The 19,626-nt window shown below is 45.2% G+C and overlaps 1 protein-coding gene across 3 annotated transcripts; it reads left to right on the top strand.

Moving 5' to 3' along the window:
• Positions 1–1,371: 1,371 nt before the first annotated feature.
• tmem63a (transmembrane protein 63A) lies at positions 1,372–14,981 on the top strand. Of its 3 annotated transcripts, none has more exons than XM_038962230.1 (23): positions 1,372–1,484; positions 1,991–2,151; positions 2,297–2,376; positions 2,598–2,676; positions 2,751–2,788; positions 2,897–3,039; positions 3,610–3,661; positions 3,787–3,895; positions 3,993–4,063; positions 4,327–4,407; positions 4,850–4,973; positions 5,293–5,426; positions 5,707–5,862; positions 7,846–7,999; positions 8,973–9,079; positions 9,699–9,785; positions 9,912–9,971; positions 11,804–11,966; positions 12,157–12,262; positions 12,441–12,608; positions 12,768–12,883; positions 13,096–13,143; positions 13,746–14,981. In XM_038962230.1, the coding sequence occupies exons 2-23, from the start codon at positions 1,999–2,001 to the stop codon at positions 13,893–13,895; spliced, it is 2,379 nt and encodes a 792-aa protein (XP_038818158.1). In that variant the 5' UTR covers positions 1,372–1,484; positions 1,991–1,998; the 3' UTR covers positions 13,896–14,981. The 3 variants fall into 3 exon arrangements, with proteins under 3 accessions (XP_038818158.1, XP_038818157.1, XP_038818159.1); XM_038962229.1 differs by having other exon boundaries at positions 9,912–9,977; XM_038962231.1 differs by lacking the exons at positions 1,372–1,484; positions 1,991–2,151 and having other exon boundaries at positions 2,320–2,398; positions 9,912–9,977.
• Positions 14,982–19,626: the final 4,645 nt, after the last annotated feature.

Here is a 19,626-nt window from a genome sequence, read left to right as displayed (position 1 = left end):
TTTACGTTCCTGAATTTGATTTGCAGATATATAGAAGACTAACAGATGAACTATCAGTATACTCAGTTGAACTGTTGGCGATAGTAGTTGCCCTCCAGTGGGTGGAGGACGTACAACCTGTCAGAATTATAGTATGTCTCAAAGAAGTCTAAGAAACTGGACATTATTGTGGCTGCGGAAGAAAAGTGTTTAGGACTTAAGGATTTTACATCTGACTTGCAAGGGGTACTGGCACTGGAATACCCGCCCTCCCAGGTTCCCCTTGAGACTGTGTAGGGATCATGTCTGTTGTATTTTTTTAACAGAAACATTTTTGTTTTATTTTTTGGTAGTTTGTTCAGTTTTTTAGGGGGAATCCTGTTTCCATCCTGCATAGTAGGTGGCGGGATCCACATTCAATTGTGTGATCGCCAATATACCATAGAAGAAGGAGTGATGGCTGCGGTAGCGGTAAGTGTGGATGTAGAGCAATTGCGGTTAAATTCCTGGTGTTTGTGACACCGGATGTTTGGTGTGACGCAGACCAGGTGGGGAGTGTGGTGAAACACAAGAGTCATTGTCAGTTTTTTTTGTGAGTTTTGAGTCAGAGTCTCTACCGAACATATATATATATATATCCTAACATTTGAGTCATGTTAGGATATATCAGTTTTCCAGTTAGAGATTTTGTGCAGAATCCACTGCGCTGTTTCAGGTGCAACATTTATGGTCACGTTTCAGCAGTGTGTAGAGGGAGATTCCAAGATGTGGGAAGTGTGCAGGATTGTGTAGTTTTGGTGTATAAAGTTGTCTGTGTCAACTGTAGGGGTGCTCATGTTTCTGGGGATTGGAAGGGGTTCAGTGTGAGAGAGGCAGGTTGAAGTGGCCAGAGTCAGAGTAGTGCAGAAGGTGTCATATGCTGAGGCAGTGAAGAAAGTAGAGGGGGATGGGCCAAGGGATCCTGAGTGGATCCCAGAGAGTAGTAAATGTGTGCCAGCACCGAGGGATAGGGCAACGAATGATTTATGGTTCAGTAAGGTTGGCTTCTTAGCGTTCATAGCAATGGTTATCAACTGTAACGTAAATCACAGAAAATCGAGCTTGTAGTGGCAGCTGCAGAGAAGTTTTAGGGTATACAAGATTTGACTTCAGAAGAGTTACAGGATGTGTTGAGGGGTGCTGTAACCATTCTCCCAGGCCGTTGGCATGGTGTAGGAGCAGATCAGTTTAAAGTAGTGGAATAGGGTAGTGGGTTTTTACTTAGTGTAGGTGGTGGTGTCTAGGAACAGGACTAATGAAGATGATTTAATGTAAGTAGTCCGTGACTGGGCTCACACTCCAGTACAGCAGGAGGCGGTGTATGCATTTAAAAGTTCGATCCGATCCGCCAACCAAATCCCAAAGAAGAAGGTCCAGTGACCACAACCTTGTTGCTCATTCCTATCTGTGTTATTACCGCTAAAAGTTTTGTCCCCGTATCTTTCGGGCATCAGAGGCTGTCCCAGGTATGTTTTTCTTCAGAAGTCTTGCCAAATCAGATTGATGCATTATAAATCGTGTTGTAACATTTGGAGACGAGACAAAAACAATGAAATGCGGAAGTTAATGTTGCCACTTGTTTTAGCAACCACTAGACTATATGCACTAGTTTAGCTTGCGTTTGAGGGATTTGTCAACTTTTCGCTGTCTCAAACTATTTTTATCATGTGTTTATTTCTAAGTTATAACAGGGAAGTAATTGCAATGTATAGCTAGTTAGCTAACTACGTGCTAGCAAACATTACGTGAAGCTAACAGCTGTTAGGGGATTGACCCGCGTGACACACTGTAAATGAGATGATATATACTTAACCTAATTTCAGAGATACAAAATATTGCTGTCACTGATAAAAAAAAAAAGAAAGTATTTGTAATGTAGTCCTCAGTCTCCAATACTTGTCTATCATTTCGTTGAACTGACACATTGTAACATTGTGATACAATCTTGATATGAACAATGTTTTTTATTCAGCTGCTGTGATGTCGTCCTCTTGGTGGGGGCTGGTGAAAAATGGTAGTGCACATCATGTGGACAATAGCAGTTGTTTCAGCTCCACAGAAAGCACCGTCCTCAAGGGAAACAGCTTTGGAGGGGTGCCTGTTGTACTGCTGCTGGACTTCAGCTTCTTCTTGGTGTGTGTGTTGCATCAACTGACACTCATACTGAAACTCATATGACCACATAAGGGTGATTCCAAACCCTAATAGGATAGCGTTACACAACACATGCACACAAATCAAGCCATTTCCTCATTCTGTTGTTGTGTACTTGTCTCAGGTGTTGCTGATCCTCTTCTCCGTCATCAGGAGGAAGCTGTGGGACTATGGCCGCCTGGCGCTGATCTCTGACAGGGAAGGGTCCGTTATGACATCAAACTATGTTTGTATAACTTCCTGTTGAAACCTGAGAAAAACAATATAAACACACCTACCTAAAGGCATATGACTACAAATAATTCTGCAGTGGGTATTACTGCCTGCCAATAGTTGAAGTAATTGTCTATAGAGATAAGTGTCCTATTGACCCCCATCCTCCTGCCCTGTCCCAATGATGATGACCTTAGTCGTCTGTGTTTCAGGTTCAGTGAGACATCACACCGCCGCTATGGGAGAATGTCGTCCTGTGTGTCCAACGTGGAGGAGCCGGAGCACGAATTGGTAAGGGAGAGGTTGTAATCATCACCATCATCAACTCCATCTAATAGTCATCTTTATCTTTCTTTTTCCTCTAGGGATGCTGCTCCTGGCTCCCCTACATCATCAGAATGGAGTGAGTATTCTTGCTCTCTCTGTGTGTGGGTGGGTGGGGCGGGCGGGCGGGGCTGTCATTGTTTTCGTATGTTGAGGTTTCACCCTCAATTTGTGTTTCTTTTTCCAGTGAGGAGATGGTGAAGGCGCGTTGTGGGATCGATGCTGTCCACTACCTGTCCTTCCAGCGTCACCTGATCACCCTCCTGGTGCTGGTTACCGTCATCTCCGTGACTGTCATCTTGCCTGTCAACCTGTCTGGTAACCTGCTAGGTGGGTGTGACACACCATGTCAACACAACGCTAATATAATGCAAACACCACCCTGTCAACACAACATTGTTACAAAACTCTCAATATTACTGTATAAGAACCTCACTGTATTACACTCTCACAATGCAATGTGAGCCCAAACACAACACTGCCAGGCAGTGCTTCCTTATAAGTGTAACAACGACATAACTCAAACTCTACTCACACATAACAGATGTATAAACAGTGTTTAACATAATACTCTGCCATGCTAATCACACTGTACACATAACATTGTTTCGTTGCTATGTCTCACTTTTGCCAGAGCGAGACCGAGAGTATAAACGTCCTCTTTTGTATGACATTACCTACCACCGATGTGTGGCAGTGAAAGTTAATCTCTTTCAACACAATGGTGTTACGTACCACTGACTGAAGCATAACTATTGCAGAATTTTTTTTAACATTTACTCTTTCAACATTGTAATCAACAACAACATTGCTGTCAGTCCTCTTATCCTGCTATAATAACATGTTTTTAACAGTCTCACTTGAGGAGATTTTAAGTGTCATATGTTATTTTTTTTTAAGGAAATGACCCGTACAACTTCGGAAGGACTACTGTTGGTAATCTTCAGAAGGAGTAAGTGTGTGTTCGTGCATGTGTCTGTATGTATGTGTGGTTCTTTCATTGTATATAATATGAACTTCCATTATAATGGTTCCTTATTGCTTTAGGTAACTGTTTGTTTGTTATGATTTCCTCAGTAATAACCTGCTGTGGATACACACAGTGTTTGCAGTCATCTACCTGATCTTGACAGTGTTACTGCTGAGGCGACACACCTCCCAGATGAAGGGCATGGGCAGAGGGCTGGTCAGTTCCTCTGTTCCATCTGTCACAAAACCAACAGTTCATCCCCTCACTAGTAGTTATTACTGATACTGATGAGTTTGCTTTGCTCCCCCCGTAGACCAGAAACACCCTGTTTGCGTCTTCCATCCCCAAAGAAGCCAGTGAAGAGGACATCAGGACCCACTTTACGTAAGTAGACTGGACCGCACCATTCTCCCAACATGGGGGAGTCCACACTCACCCACTAACCCTGTCTTCAGAACCTACACCCACACCTGTAGTGTCTTTGTCTTCACCATGGCAATAAAAGTGATTCAGTTTGACTAGTGATAACTTGCCTGAATGGGCAGACAATGGCTTACAAGGATGAACATTGGACATACATGTACCTGTATATATTTAGACCCTGTGCCTTATCCTCACCTCTATTCTTCCCCTTGCCTTTTCTGCAGTGAGGCCTACCCTACCTGCCGTGTGTGTGAAGTGCACTTGACGTATGATGTGGCCAAGCTGATGCACCTGGACAAGGAAAGGTCAGTGCTTTGCCAAACTGCCCTGGTAACGTCACGCTGTCAAGCTGCCCTGGTAATGTCACGCTGCCCTGGTAACGCCACGCTGCCCTGGTAACGTCATGCTGCCCTGGTAACGTCACGCTGCCAAGCTGCCCTGGTAATGTCACGCTGCCCTGGTAACATCACGCTGCCCTGGTAACGCCACGCTGCCCTGGTAACGTCACGCTGCCCTGGTAACGTCACGCTGCCACGCTGCCCTGATAACGTCACACTTTCCAAGTAACGTCACGCTGCCAAGCTGCCCTGGTAATGTCACGCTGCCAAGGTAACGCCACGCTGCAGAAATGCATAGCATGTAGTTCTTTCTGATCTGACATGTAGTCAGATATAGCAGTCTGGATTGACTGACTGATTCTTCCCTACCTTTCTTTTACACTAAATCCTGTTGTTTTCTGTCTCTCAGGAAGCGAGCAGAGAAAAACCTGCGCTACTACGAGCGGGTACTTCAGCAAGGGGGCCAGAGGGAGGTGATCAACCCCCGTCTATGTGGTCACCTCTGCTGCTGCCGCACCCGCAACTGTCAGGAGGTGAGAGGGACAATACCAAGAGAAAGCCAGGAGAGGGGTTGCGGGATCTGGGCTGTGTTAGGAGCAGTGAGATTGGGTCGGTGTATCCAGATGGGTGTTTCAGTCTGATGGGGCTTGTAGTGAGTGACTGTGGAGCAACGTGTCAGGCATTTCACACAGATGATACTCTCTCTGTTGTTCCTAAGGTATTATTTGTGTATGTTGTCTTGATTGTAATGTGATATTATGCTTTGTCCAGGTGAGTGATACAGAATGTGTATCTATGTGTCTGTGTTTATATATATGTTTATGCATGTATGTATGTTTTCTGTGGCTCTAGGTAGATGCCATAGAGTACTTCCGTGGCCACGCGGCAGGTCTGTTGGAGGAGGTGAGGACGCAGAGAGAGCTTGTGCCACAGCACCCTCTGGGGATGGTCTTCGTCACTCTGCAGTCTGAGGCAATGGCCACATAGTGAGTTTCTCATCTCTGGGGCTGGTGAGGGGCTAAGGGTCCTATTGATGATTAGGATAGAAATGATTCTCCAACCTCTCTCAGTAGTGTGTAAAGCATTTGTCACCATCCCCAGCTCTGGAGAGCTACAGGGAGTGCAGGCTTTTGTTCCGGCCCAACAGCAAAATGAACATGGAATTGATGACTGTACCATCATTAGTGGAAACAATATTAGTTGATGTATCCACTTTCTTGGGTTATGTAAACATGGTGATTGACAGCTGTCACTCACTCCCCTCAGTATTCTGAAGGACTTCAACGCCCTGGACTGTGGAAATGGGGACAACGCAGTGAGGTGTGGGTGTGGCCGAGAGCCCCAGCCTTCGTCTTGCAGCGCGGCTCTGAAAGTGAGGAACTGGAGGGTTGACTACGCCCCTCATCCCAGAAACGTGTACTGGTGAGTCCCCCTATAACCTAACCTACAGTGTGCTGTTTGATAACAATGGTTCAGTATATTCTATCATGTTGAAAATAACCTCTCTTCCTGTTTTTCTGCTCTGTTTTCTTCTCTCTCTCTCCCTCCATACCTCCTCTCTCTCTCTCTCTCTCTCTCCCTCCATACCTCCTCTCTCTCTCTCTCTCTCTCCCTCCATACCTCCTCTCTCTCTCTCTCTCTCCATACCTCCTCTCTCTCTCCCTCCATACCTCCTCTCTCTCTCCCTCCATACCTCCTCTCTCTCTCCCTCCATACCTCTCTCTCCTCCCTCCATACCTCTCTCTCCTCCCTACATACCTCTCTCTCCTCCCCACATACCTCTCTCTCCTCCCTACATACCTCTCTCTCTCTCTCCCTACATACCTCTCTCTCTCTCTCCCTACATACCTCCTCTCTCTCTCCCTCCATACCCCTCTCTCTCCCTACATACCTCCTCTCTCTCTCCCTCCATACCCCTCTCTCCTCCCTACATACCTCTCTCTCCTCCCTACATACCTCTCTCTCTCCTCCCTACATACCTCTCTCTCTCCTCCCTACATACCTCTCTCTCTCTCTCCCTACATACCTCTCTCTCTCTCCCTACATACCTCTCTCTCTCCTCCCTACATACCTCTCTCTCTCTCCTCCCTACATACCTCTCTCTCTCTCCTCCCTACATACCTCTCTCTCTCTCCTCCCTACATACCTCTCTCTCTCTCTCCCTACATACCTCTCTCTCTCTCTCTCCCTACATACCTCTCTCTCTCTCTCTCCCTACATCCCTCTCTCTCTCTCTCCCTACATACCTCTCTCTCTCTCTCTCCCTACATACCTCTCTCTCTCTCTCTCCCTACATACCCCTCTCTCTCTCTCTCTCTCTCTCTCCCTACATACCCCTCTCTCTCTCTCTCTCTCTCCCTACATACCCCTCTCTCTCTCTCTCTCTCTCTCTCTCTCCCTACATACCCCTCTCTCTCTCTCTCTCTCTCTCTCTCCCTACATACCTCTCTCTCTCTCTCTCTCTCTCTCTCTCTCCCTACATACCTCTCTCTCTCTCTCTCTCTCTCCCTACATACCTCTCTCTCTCTCTCTCTCTCTCCCTACATACCTCTCTCTCTCTCTCTCTCTCTCTCCCTACATACCTCTCTCTCTCTCTCTCTCTCCCTACATACCTCTCTCTCTCTCTCTCTCTCTCCCTACATACCTCTCTCTCTCTCTCTCTCCCTACATACCTCTCTCTCTCTCTCTCTCCCTACATACCTCTCTCTCTCTCTCTCTCCCTACATACCTCTCTCTCTCTCTCTCTCCCTACATACCTCTCTCTCTCTCTCTCTCTCTCCCTACATACCTCTCTCTCTCTCTCTCTCTCTCCCTACATACCTCTCTCTCTCTCTCTCTCTCTCCCTACATACCTCTCTCTCTCTCTCTCTCTCTCTCTCTCTCCCTACATACCTCTCTCTCTCTCTCTCTCTCTCTCTCTCTCCCTACATACCTCTCTCTCTCTCTCTCTCTCCCTACATACCTCTCTCTCTCTCTCTCTCTCTCCCTACATACCTCTCTCTCTCTCTCTCTCTCCCTACATACCTCTCTCTCTCTCTCTCTCTCCCTACATACCTCTCTCTCTCTCTCTCTCCCTACATACCCCTCTCTCTCTCTCTCTCTCTCTCCCTACATACCTCTCTCTCTCTCTCTCCCTACATACCCCTCCCTCTCTCTCTCTCTCTCTCCCTACATACCTCTCTCTCTCTCTCTCTCCCTACATACCTCTCTCTCTCTCTCTCTCCCTACATACCTCTCTCTCTCTCTCTCTCTCCCTACATACCTCTCTCTCTCTCTCCCTACATACCTCTCTCTCTCTCTCTCTCTCCCTACATACCTCTCTCTCTCTCTCTCTCTCCCTACATACCTCTCTCTCTCTCTCTCTCTCTCTCTCTCTCCCTACATACCTCTCTCTCTCTGTCCCAGGGACAACCTTTCAGTGCAGGGCTTCCGCTGGTGGTTCCGATGTCTGCTGCTCAACTTCTTCCTCTTCTTCCTCCTCACCTTCCTCACCACTCCCTCCATCATCATCAGCACCATGGACAAGTTCAACGTCACCAAGCCCATCTATTACCTCAACGTGAGTCAGTCACCTTCTACTAGAATAAAATAGAATAGAACTGTATTTGGTTGGTTGGTGAGGGGAGAGGAATGCTGGTGTGGTGAGGCGAGAGGAATGCTGGTGTGGTGAGGCGAGAGGAATGCTGGTGTGGTGAGGCGAGAGGAATGCTGGTGTGGTGAGGCGAGAGGAATGCTGGTGTGGTGAGGCGAGAGGAATGCTGGTGTGGTGAGGTGAGAGGAATGCTGGTGGTGAGGCGAGAGGAATGCTGGTGTGGTGAGGCGAGAGGAATGCTGGTGTGGTGAGGCGAGAGGAATGCTGGTGTGGTGAGGCGAGAGGAATGCTGGTGTGGTGAGGTGAGAGGAATGCTGGTGTGGTGAGGCGAGAGGAATGCTGGTGTGGCGAGGCGAGAGGAATGCTGGTGTGGCGAGGCGAGAGGAATGCTGGTGTGGCGAGGCGAGAGGAATGCTGGTGTGGCGAGGCGAGAGGAATGCTGGTGTGGCGAGGCGAGAAGAATGCTGGTGTGGCGAGGCGAGAGGAATGCTGGTGTGGCGAGGCGAGAGGAATGCTGGTGTGGCGAGGCGAGAGGAATGCTGGTGTGGCGAGGCGAGAGGAATGCTGGTGTGGCGAGGCGAGAGGAATGCTGGTGTGGCGAGGCGAGAGGAATGCTGGTGCTCATTTAACCTTTATTTAACTAGGCAAGTCCGTTAAGAACTAATTCTTATTTTACAATGACTGCCTACCTCAGCCAAACCCTCCCTTAACCCGGACGACGCTAGGCCAATTGTGCGCTGCCCTATGGGACTCCCGATCACGGCCGGTTGTGATACAGCCCGGGATCGAACCAGGGTCTGTAGTGAAGCCTCTAGCATTGAGATGCAGTGCCTTCGACCGCTGTGCCACTTGGGAGCAATTTGCTGTGTATTCAATTAGTTTTTAATTGTATGCTACCATGTAATGTCTGTTTGTTTGTTTGTGTGTGTGTGTGAGACAGAGTGCTGTGGTCAGTCAGTTTTTCCCCACTCTGCTTCTGTGGTCCTTCTCTGCCCTGCTGCCCACCATAGTGTACTACTCAACTCTGGGAGAGTGCCACTGGAACAGGTACACACACACAGTAACTTTACTGACATACTGTATCTGTCAGTGGTGTAAAGTACTTAAGTACAAATACTTTAAAGTACTACTTAAGTAGTTTTTTGGGGTATCTGTACTTTAATATTTATATTTTTGGCAACTTTTACTTCACTACATTCCTAAGGAAAATAATGTACTTTTTACTCCTTACATTTTCTCTGACACCCAAAAGTACTCGTTACATTTTGAATGCTTAGCAGTACAGGAAAAGGGTCTAATTCACACACTTATAAAGAGAACATCCCTGGTCATCCATACTGCCTCTGATCTGGCAGACTCACTAAACACAATTGCTTTGTTTGTAAATGATATCTGAGTGTTGAACTATGCACCTGCCCATCCTTAAAATGTAAAAAAAAAAAAAGAAAATCGTGTCGTCTGATTTTCTTAATATAAGGAATTTTAAATTATTTATGCTTTTACTTTTCATATTTAAGTAAAACCAAATACTTTTAGACTTTTACTCGGGTAGTATTTTACTGGATGATTTTCACTTTCACTAGTCATTTTCTTTGAAGGTATCTTTACTTTTATTCAAGTATGAAAATTGGGTACTTTTTCCACCACTGGTATCTATGTACTGTAGGTCCAGGGAGCAGTTGATTATGATGCACAAGCTGTACATCTTCCTCCTGTTCATGGTTCTGATCCTGCCCTCTCTTGGACTCACCAGGTAATTAATTACCCCACCATGATCACTTAATGATCAATCCAGATAATCAATGAAATATGAAATAATGTTTTTTTTCTGTAATTGTACTACATTTATCTTATGTGATTGGCTCTTTTCTAATCACAGTCTGGCTGTGTTCTTCCGCTGGCTGTTTGACAAAGAGTTTCTGGCTGATGGGAAGCTAAGGTTTGAGTGAGTGATACACTTTTATCTATGCCTCTGACCTGCCTCTCTTTCTCTCTCAATAACTAGCATCTCATTTACTGTTTCCCTGTATAATAACTAGTATCTAATTTACTGTGTCCATGCACAGTCGTGACCAAAAAATATTGTCACCCTTGGACTTTTTTCCAAATAATGCACAGAAAACGGTTGAAATTAAAACACATTTTGGTATCCACATATGTATGCCTTTTGTTTTTCAGTTGAACAAAACAAAAAAATCTGAATAATTTACTAAATGTTAGCTTATTCCACAAAGAAGTCCTAAAATGGCCCAAACAATATTATTGGCACCTTCTAGAAGTAGTTAGAAATAATTAGATTTCAAGCATATGATTCTTCTTTACTTTGGAATTGATCTCACGTGTGGTGAGTTGGTGCCTGCAATATAAACATCACTCATTCAACCAGTTTGAACAGAGAAAAGGACTCATTCTCCTGTTTTGTGTCACTGTGTACTACAATGAGCATGGAGGAAAAGAAAAACAGAATTATCTGAAGTCAGACACAAGATTGTCCATGCTTGGCTACAATCTCAAGGCTACAAGTACATCACCAGAGACCTTGATGTTCCTGTTTCCACCGTACGTAATGTTATCAAAAAGTTTAAGGCCCAAGCCACTGTAGCCAGCCGCACTGGACGTGGCCGCGAGAGATAACTTGATGGAAGATTGCACCGAAGGATTGTTCGAATGGTGGAGAAAGCACCGCGATCAACTGCCACACAGATTCAAGCTGCCCTTCAGACAGAAGGTACGACCGTTTCAACTCGCACCATCCGTCGCCAACTCAATGAAAGGGAGTTATATGGTAGGAGATCCAGGAGGACCCCACTGCTGAGAGAGAAACATAAGAAAGCCTGACTGCAAATTGCCAAAACACACCTGAACATGCCAAAATCCTTCTGGGAGAATTTCCTGTGGACAGATGAGGCCAAAATAGAGGTTTTGGTAAAGCACACCATCTCTATGTTTATAGAAAACAAAATGAAGCCTTCAAAGAAAAGAACACCTTCCCTACAGTCAAACATGGAGGCAGTTCAGTGATGTTTTGGGGTTGCATTGCTTCCTCTGTCACTGGGTGTCTTGAGCTGGTACATCAGGAGAATACCAAGAGATTTTGGAGAGCAGTGTCAGAAAGCTTGGTCTCCATCAAAGGTTATGGGTCTACATGGGTCTTACAGCAGCACACTTCAAAAAGAACCCAGGAATGGTTCAAGACAAAATGCTGGACTGTTCTGAAGTAGCCAGCAGTGAGTCCAGATCCAAATCCCATTGAAAACTTGTGGAGAGATCTGAGAACGGCAGTTGGGAGAAGGCACCCTTCAAATCTGGGAGACCTGGAGCAGTTTGCACAAGAGGGAGCCAAACTGCCAGTACAGAGGTGCAGGAAGCTCATCGATGGCTAAAGGAAGCGCTTGACTGCAGTTCTTTTGACCATAGGCTGTGCGACTAAATATTAAGTATAGGGTGTCAATAATTTTATCAATGTCATTTCTATTTATTTTCAGATAAAAAAAAAAAAAATGGATATATTAAGTTCTGAGTCAATAACAAAGGTTCTGTAACAGTGAAATAAAGAATTAAAAATGTATTTTTAGGGAAAATTGTGAGTTACTTGAAAAAAGTCCTGTGTACCTGTATAATAACTAGCATCTAATTTACTGTGTCCATGTATAATAACTAGCATCTCATTTACTGCGTCCCTGTATAGTAACTAGCACCTCATTTACTGTGTCCATTTCTCTCTCTATCTCGCTCTCTCTCCCTTCCCTCATCTCCCCCCTCCTCCTTCAGGTGTGTGTTCCTGCCTGACCAGGGGGCGTTCTTTGTGAACTATGTCATCACGGCGGGCCTGGTGGGCTCTGGGATGGAGTTGCTGCGGTTGCCAGGGTTACTGCTCTACACCATCCGCATGGCGCTGGCTCGCTCCGCCGCAGAGAGGAAGTATGTCAAACAGGTGAGAATAAGACCCCGCCCCTGTATCAATCAGGGCTCAACGTTACATGAAGTTCAGATCGAGGTATAGAAATGGACAACAATCTGTCATCCATGGTTAGTATGGAATGATTAGCTCAATGTTTACCTTTTCTATCTACGTAGTCATGGATGTAGTTCAGATGTGTGATTTAACCTTGTCATGTCTGCAGAACCAAGCGTATGAGTTTGAGTACGGAGCCATGTACGGGTGGACCCTGTGTGTGTTCACTGTCATCATGGCTTACAGCATCACCTGCCCTGTCATAGTGCCTTTCGGTGAGTGATGGGCAACACACACACACACACACACACACACACACACACACACACACACACACACACACACACACACACACACACACACACACACACACACACACACACACACACACACACACACACACACACACTACTGACCTTGACCTAAAGTTACATTCCCTCTCCGTGTGTCCAGGTCTGCTGTACCTGATGCTGAAGCATCTAGTGGACAAACACAATCTGTACTTTGCCTACCTGCCCGCCCGCCTGGACAGACAGGTGCACCTGGGAGCTGTCAATCAAGCCCTGGCTGCACCCATCATCTGCCTCATCTGGCTCTATTTCTTCTCTGTCCTCCGGACAGGTAACGCACACGCCTGGATGTTTACTGGAGCTCTCATACATAGGAAGCTTACTTATGTCCCTTCTTCCTCTTACTTGGCTGTTTCCCTGGAGTTACCTACTCGAGTTAAAGCACCATTTTTAATGTATCTTCACACTTCTGTATGTGTTTTTGGGTCAGGGTTCATGGCGGACACATCTCTCTTCACTCTGGTGGTCCTGTGTGTAACTGTCTGCATCTGCATCAGCTACACCTGCTTCGGACACTTCAAGTACCTCAGCCCTCACAACTACAAGGTGTGGTGTTTGTGTGGTGTTTGTGTGGTGTTTGTGTGGTGTTTGTGTGGTGTTTGTGTGGTGTTTGTGTGGTGTTTGTGTGGTGTTTGTGTGGTGTTTGTGTGGTGTTTGTGTGGTGTTTGTGTGGTGTTTGTGTGGTGTTTGTGTGGTGTTTGTGTGGTGTTCGTGTGGTGTTCGTGTTTAGACACTAACAGTCCCTGTTCTACCTGCAGTTGAAGGAGGATGAGGATGCCTTGGATGGATTGCCGGACAGCAACATGGTCAGTAACAGGTTTATTCCTTCACCATGAATTTATAGACGGAAGTTAAAATCTGTTTGGAAGGGGGGAAGCAATATGGTGGTACCCCTCCCAGTTCTGCCCAGTTCTTTCACAAAAATGAGGAAATTAATCGAAGAAACAAAAGCCAATTTAAGAGTTTCAGAACATATCATATATTATTTCTGTCTCTCAATCTAGGCGGCAGATAGCTTAGCGGTTAAGAGTGTTTGGCCAGTAACTGAAAGGTTGCTGGTTCGAATCATTGAGCCGGCAAGGTGTGAAAAATCTGCCGTTCTGCCCTTGAGCAAGGCAGTTAACCCCCAACAACTGCTTCCTCTGTGCCGATGACGTCGATTTAAAGCAGCCCCACGAACATCTGATTCAGAGGGGTTGGGTTAAATGATGAAGACACATTTCAGTTGAATCCATTCAGTTGTGCAACTGACTAGGTATCCCTTTCCCCTTCTGCACATGTACAGTACCATAGTTTTTATGTTTTCTCTATTATTCTACAATGTAGAAAATAGTACAAATAAAGAAACCCTGGAATGAGTAGGTGTGTCCAAACTTTTGATTGGTACTGTGTCTCTCTGTGTCCACAGATCTACCTTCCAAGGGTGCTCAGAACCGAGTCCCCTGAGTCCCCCGCCACATCACCAGATGGGTGTAAAACCCCCCAGTCATACGGGACCACAGACAGCAGCCCATCCTGTCAGAGCCCAGTAGATGATGAACTGTTGATGAACCCCTGAACTTAAAATATCTTCCCCTTCTTTTTGATTTTTCCATGAGTCCTGGAGGCATCCAGTCTCAGAACTGAGGGGATGGCATAGGGGAGTTTATCCCCAAATCTATTGCTGTACCATCCAACACAGGCCCTTCAAATACCCCTAAAATGCATCCTTTCTCTGTCCTTTCATCAAGCTTAGCATGTATCTGATATCAATAGATTGGTCCAAGTAGAGCCTTTGCTTTCACTTATTCAATAGTGCTCCATCTGTGATTCTTTCCAGGAGGGGAGGAGAAAATAAATTGTTACGGGCCTCCTGAGACAACTCTGCCAAGGCTCCACCGAGAGCTGGCAGACACTCAGGATCCAAGCCTTCTGTCAGAAATGCCCAAATCTGATCCTTTTCGTAAGACCTTCCTATGAGGACTGCCTTGGCTAAAGACTATTCAGCACCAATACAGTTTTTTGTTGTTGCTCAAAGTTGCTTTTATAGCATAATGTTGGGAAAAACTGCCATGCCATGCATTTCCACTGAGTTTGCGGTTTAATATCCAGGATGCCAGAATAGAAGGCATTTTGGTTCTCTGACCAACAGAGGGCACTCTTGTTGCATGGCAGTTAGTGTCCACCTTAAATTACTTGTACTAAACCAGGGCCTTTCAAATCTGGACCTCAAGGTCTGATGATACAAAAACTATTTTTAGTTGTTTTTGTATTATTTAACAAGGAACTTTTTTTTCATTTTGACTGAATCATCATTTTAACAAATGTTTTATATTAAGCTGATATTTAACATATTTATAGCTTTTTAATTATCAGGATTTTGAACCATAACACAATCTGAACATGAATTGACATAACTATTGATGATGAATGAGAGTAGGCCTATTTATGTGAATATGAACAGCATGGAACTTCTCAGTGTTAAAAATATTGCTTTAAAATGTTAAATGGTTGATACATTATGAGATTTTGTGCCGAATAAGTTAATATGTAAGTAAGTATTAAGTGTCCATAGCCATAGGGGGCACTGCATGACAGATTTTCTATTAGGATTTAGCATTAGCTTCAACAGTGTCATGTAACTACAGGACTTTTCTTTCTTTGATCCCCTTGCTTTCTGCCTTCTCTCTCACCAGTGTGCCTCAGTTTTCAAAAGGACTTTTCTTGGTAACATGTTTTTTAGTACAAGCGATTGGCCGAGTAGTTAAATATGATTAATGAAGTGCTAAGCCCTCCAGATATCTGGGTGGAGGCTTTTCACAGAGCAGAAAAATAGGGTTTTGTTATTAGATTAGGATCAGTGTAAATTCACCTTGTTTTGGGGGGGAATTAATGGAACATATCAGGAACAATAGCGGGATGCAGAAGTGGTTCTTATTGGCTTACTTCAAATTAGTACGTCCTGATTTTGTAGTTTTACCACTGACACTTAATTCACTGTTAATTAGCTGTGACATACATACACACACAGAAGTACATAATATAGTTCAGTTCCCCCAAAAGCCTCTTAAACCAACAGAATAATCTGCAAAACAAACTTTAGTCCAGGGGTGATCTGGAGCGCTCAGCTCTGCAATCAATGGCTCTCAATCATGGACAAAGAGACAACGTAAAGCAGGGCAAGTTCACCATGTAATCACAGATTGTGTAACAGGAAACTCTAGAGACTGGGAAATAACTTTTGGCAGTATTAAGCTTTGACACCATTTCCTCACCCCTAGCACATGTACTGTACAAATGTGAATAACTACACACAAACATGCATACACACACATACTTGTATATGCATACACCTTTATTTAGGGGGCCCTCAAGACATTATACTGTTGGATGCTCAAGGAGCACATGGGTTATCAGGTTTGTTTGGTGTTTGTTGGACTGAGATTTTCAGTTGCACAAGAATTGAAAACATTTTCCCTCATTATGTTAAGGTTGTGTGTGTGTGTGTGTGTGTGTGTGTTGGTGAATGAGAAAGGGAGAGTGTGGGTGAGTGGGTAATAAATAGTAGATTTCATCAGAATGGATTACTGGTGTTAGCCTGTACCGCCTTGGAGTGTGGTTGGGTAATTGGATAGCTGAACACCCAGAAGGCAATTAAAGAGCCATTGAGACTACAGGCAATAATTTGCTTCAGCAACTCATAATAGCAAATGTGCTAACTACCATTCAGATCTCTATGCCTGTTTATGACACTCACACACGAGAAGAAACATGAGTTTTGGGACAGTGAGAGAGTTTGTGGTGGCTCTAATTGCTTGCAGGTCATCTGCAAGCTCTACGGATGAATTGGGAAAGATATGTATGTGAGAGTGGACGTCTGTTGTCTGGTGTGTGTCTTTCCCCCTTGGAGAGGTGTTGGAATTGGTGTTATACTCTACTGGCTCTCAAGTCAAAATTCGACGTTCATCCATGTTTCTCAACGTCAAAGTGTTTAAGGTTAAGTTAAGGCATTAATTCCAAATTCTTAAGGTTAGACATTAACTCTGAATGGTTCAGGTTTGGGATAGGCTTAAAACAAAAATATAAAAACCAACTTTCTATCGCTGGATTCACACTCGCAACCTTTGGAATCAGAGGCCGGCGCTTACACCCATCCACCATCACGGCCCACAACCAAAACCTACTTGAAGGTAACATCGCTCACTCTTGCCCTAGTGGCCAGTTTCCACCTCATCTCCTGACGTTCTCAGACATGGATCGATGTCAGATACTGACTTGTATCACGGGTGACCTTGCTGGTTATGCTTGATATGTGTGTTTGTAGGTGCATGTTGTGCGTGTGTGTGAGATAGTCGGCATTGCTGGTGAGGAGAGAGAAAAGCACCAGTTGTTTGCCAGCTCAGTAGAGCAGAAGTAATCTGGAGTTAGGAGCAAAGGAGCCTGGGAACCTGCCTACTCCAGACCCAGCAGTCAAGAAGCAGTCCAAACATCACAGTGAGGCCTGACCAGCGGTCAGACTGCAAACACAGTGCCTCGGTTCTGACAGTAGGGTTTGGGCTGCAGCAGAAGGAGTGTGTGAAAGTGTGAATATGTCAATGTGAGAATTTTTTTCAAAAGTTTTTCAATCAATTTAGCTGATCATACTGAAGTGGGATATGGACCAATGCAGAGTCAAAAGACTCTTACACCCACACACAATCTCTTTGGTAATGAAGGAGAGGAAGCCATTGATTTAGAATATTGAGACACAGCCCATGTTGCTGTGTTTAATCTGTAGGTGTCGGGCAAGGCCGTATCATTCACCATGTAAAGGGGATCACAGAGCATTTGAGACTGGGCTACAGTCCTAGTCTGGATCAAGACATTTATCCACTGCTAATCCAGATTTACTGCTGCAAGGAGTGTGTACGCAAGTACGTGCAAGTGTGTGTACATTCGCACATGTGCTTATGTGTGAGACAGACCCATCGAACCCAGGGCCCTCACCACATTCTTGGCATTGTGTATTTGTGCTTCATTACACCCCAGACACTTCTTTATTAAGTAATCTCTCTCCCTCTTTCTCTTTTCTTGCTGTTTCTGTCTTCTCTCAGCTCAGGGCAAAGAACTTACCCATGGCCTATCGCAAGATAGTCTCTCGAGCCAGACGGCTTTCTTCCGCAATCTTTGAATGCTTCGTTGCCTATAGGCTTATGTTTCTCCAAGGTCGGGGATATGGGAGAGTAATTGCAAGATGGAGGGTTGATGTGTGTTGAATGGGTATAAACCATGTTAGTTCCATGGGGGGATCACTCTTCCTTCATGTCACCGCAATGATCGATGGATCTGACCTCTGACCCTGTGAGTTTGTATCTAAACTTAGTTCCAACCAATCAGGCGATCGCGTGGCCCAATGCCAACCAATCAGATGCTACAGAGGCATTGTATTCTACACCATTCCCACCTTTTGTCCCTCAGGATTAGTTCCTTGGCAACGCTGGTCGCCTGGGAGGTGAGGTTCCCAGAGGAGTGGGACCACAGCCCACCAACACCAAGATCAGGGAGGTGGGGGCAATGTTTCATTTAGCAGACACTTAGCAGACACTTTTATACAAAGCAACTTACAGAATTTGTTTTATGTATGGCTAGCCTCGGGAATCAAACATTCAATCCTGGCATTGCACATGCCATGCTCTACCAACTGAGCCATAGGGAGTTTTCGTTAGTGTGTTTGGGTATGACTGTGTGTGAGCACCTGCTCATCTGCATGTACAGTATGCAGAATGTGAAGCTGCACCTGTGTATATATTTGTGTAAGTTTGTGTGAGAGTGTGTGTGCACATGCACGGCTGTTCTGTGGGGACAAAAGGAAAAGGAAAAGTCACCCCACTCGGTCTCTTTGTGTTCTCTGGCTGCGGTCGGGGCCAGGGGGAGGACAAGGAATGGGGTGAGGGAGGGAGGATGAGGGAGGGGGCTGAAGTCTCCAGTCTCCACCGAGGCGGTAGCATGTGATTCCGGCCTGCCAGTTCCTTTTGTTCAGCAATTACACCAAACGCACAGATCCCTGGAAACGGTAAGGTTCTGGTGGCCCGCGGAAGGCATGGGAACAGCCAGCCAGGAAAGAAGGGGAAGCGAATACAGAGCAAGATTTATGAGAACAGGGTTACCTACTTAGCCTTAACAACTGCTTCAGAGTCAGTTCTGCTGCTCGGCTTGTGATGGTAAAGGTTAGGAGAGAAGTAGGGAGGGCTGAGCCTAAATCAGTATTGAAAGAAATAATCAAGTGATTTAAGGGGGCATGTTCAGCAGGAATGAGAAGATGGCGTTCTTGTTTTTAAGAGAGACAGTGTTTCAATCTAATCTCTGCTATCAGGGGCATGTACCCCTGCTACCCAAGGGGGCCGCTGTTGTAGCACTGTTCCCACAGAGTTGCCAGATGTGTTGAACATTAACATTCACCAAGACAGAACAGTCTGAAGTTACAGTGCTGCAACATCCCACAGTGCTACAACTTCAAATGATTTGAGTGTCTATTTCCTCCCTCTATCATCCATCCCACATTCTTCATGTTTCATGCTACTCCTGCTTTCTCTCCATATAGTATCTCTCTCTTCTCCTTCTTTATCCCCACTCTTCAACCCCTATCCCTCTCTTCCCATCTCCTCCCTAATACCTCTCTTCTTCCTTTCTGTTACATCCTCTCTGCTCTCTTTCCGGTCCCAAATGCACCTCGTGAGATCTCAGACAGACTCAGGGGTGAGAGGATGAGAAGCTGTCTTGAGCTGGTAAGTTATGATGAGTTAGGGTCATAGGAGTGCTCTAACTCATGAAGGCCCTCTCAGCTCCTGTGCTGCTGTTATGGCTTGTGGATCTAAAGACATCTGTATAAGAAAGTGTACCTTTGGCATTGAGAATTCCCCATCTCCCATTATAAAGTTACGATGGTGGGAAAATATGGCAATCCAATAATATATATAAAATGCGGGCTATATACACACACTTATTTATGTACATGACATGAATCTTATATAAGTATGTAAGTACACAGATCGAGGGACATGAACCCATTGATGCACGCTCACACATAAACACACACAGTAACATTAATGACCCCCTGTCCCATGTGCTCAAGATTCACAGTGGTATAATCTCAGTTCCTATATCCATAAAGTCCTATCCTCCTTTGTGTCACGCTGTAGTTAGTGGGATCTGAGCATGCATTCTGCCAGCTGTGCACTGGGTCTCTCTCTCTTTTTCTCAATTAAATGTAAGCACTTTATTGGCATGGGAAACATATGTTTACATTGCCAAAGCAAGTGAAATAGATAATA

Source organism: Salvelinus namaycush, chromosome 24 (genome assembly GCF_016432855.1).
Source record: "Salvelinus namaycush isolate Seneca chromosome 24, SaNama_1.0, whole genome shotgun sequence".
Lineage (NCBI taxonomy): Eukaryota > Metazoa > Chordata > Actinopteri > Salmoniformes > Salmonidae > Salvelinus > Salvelinus namaycush.
This window is presented reverse-complemented; position numbering and strand designations above follow the sequence as displayed.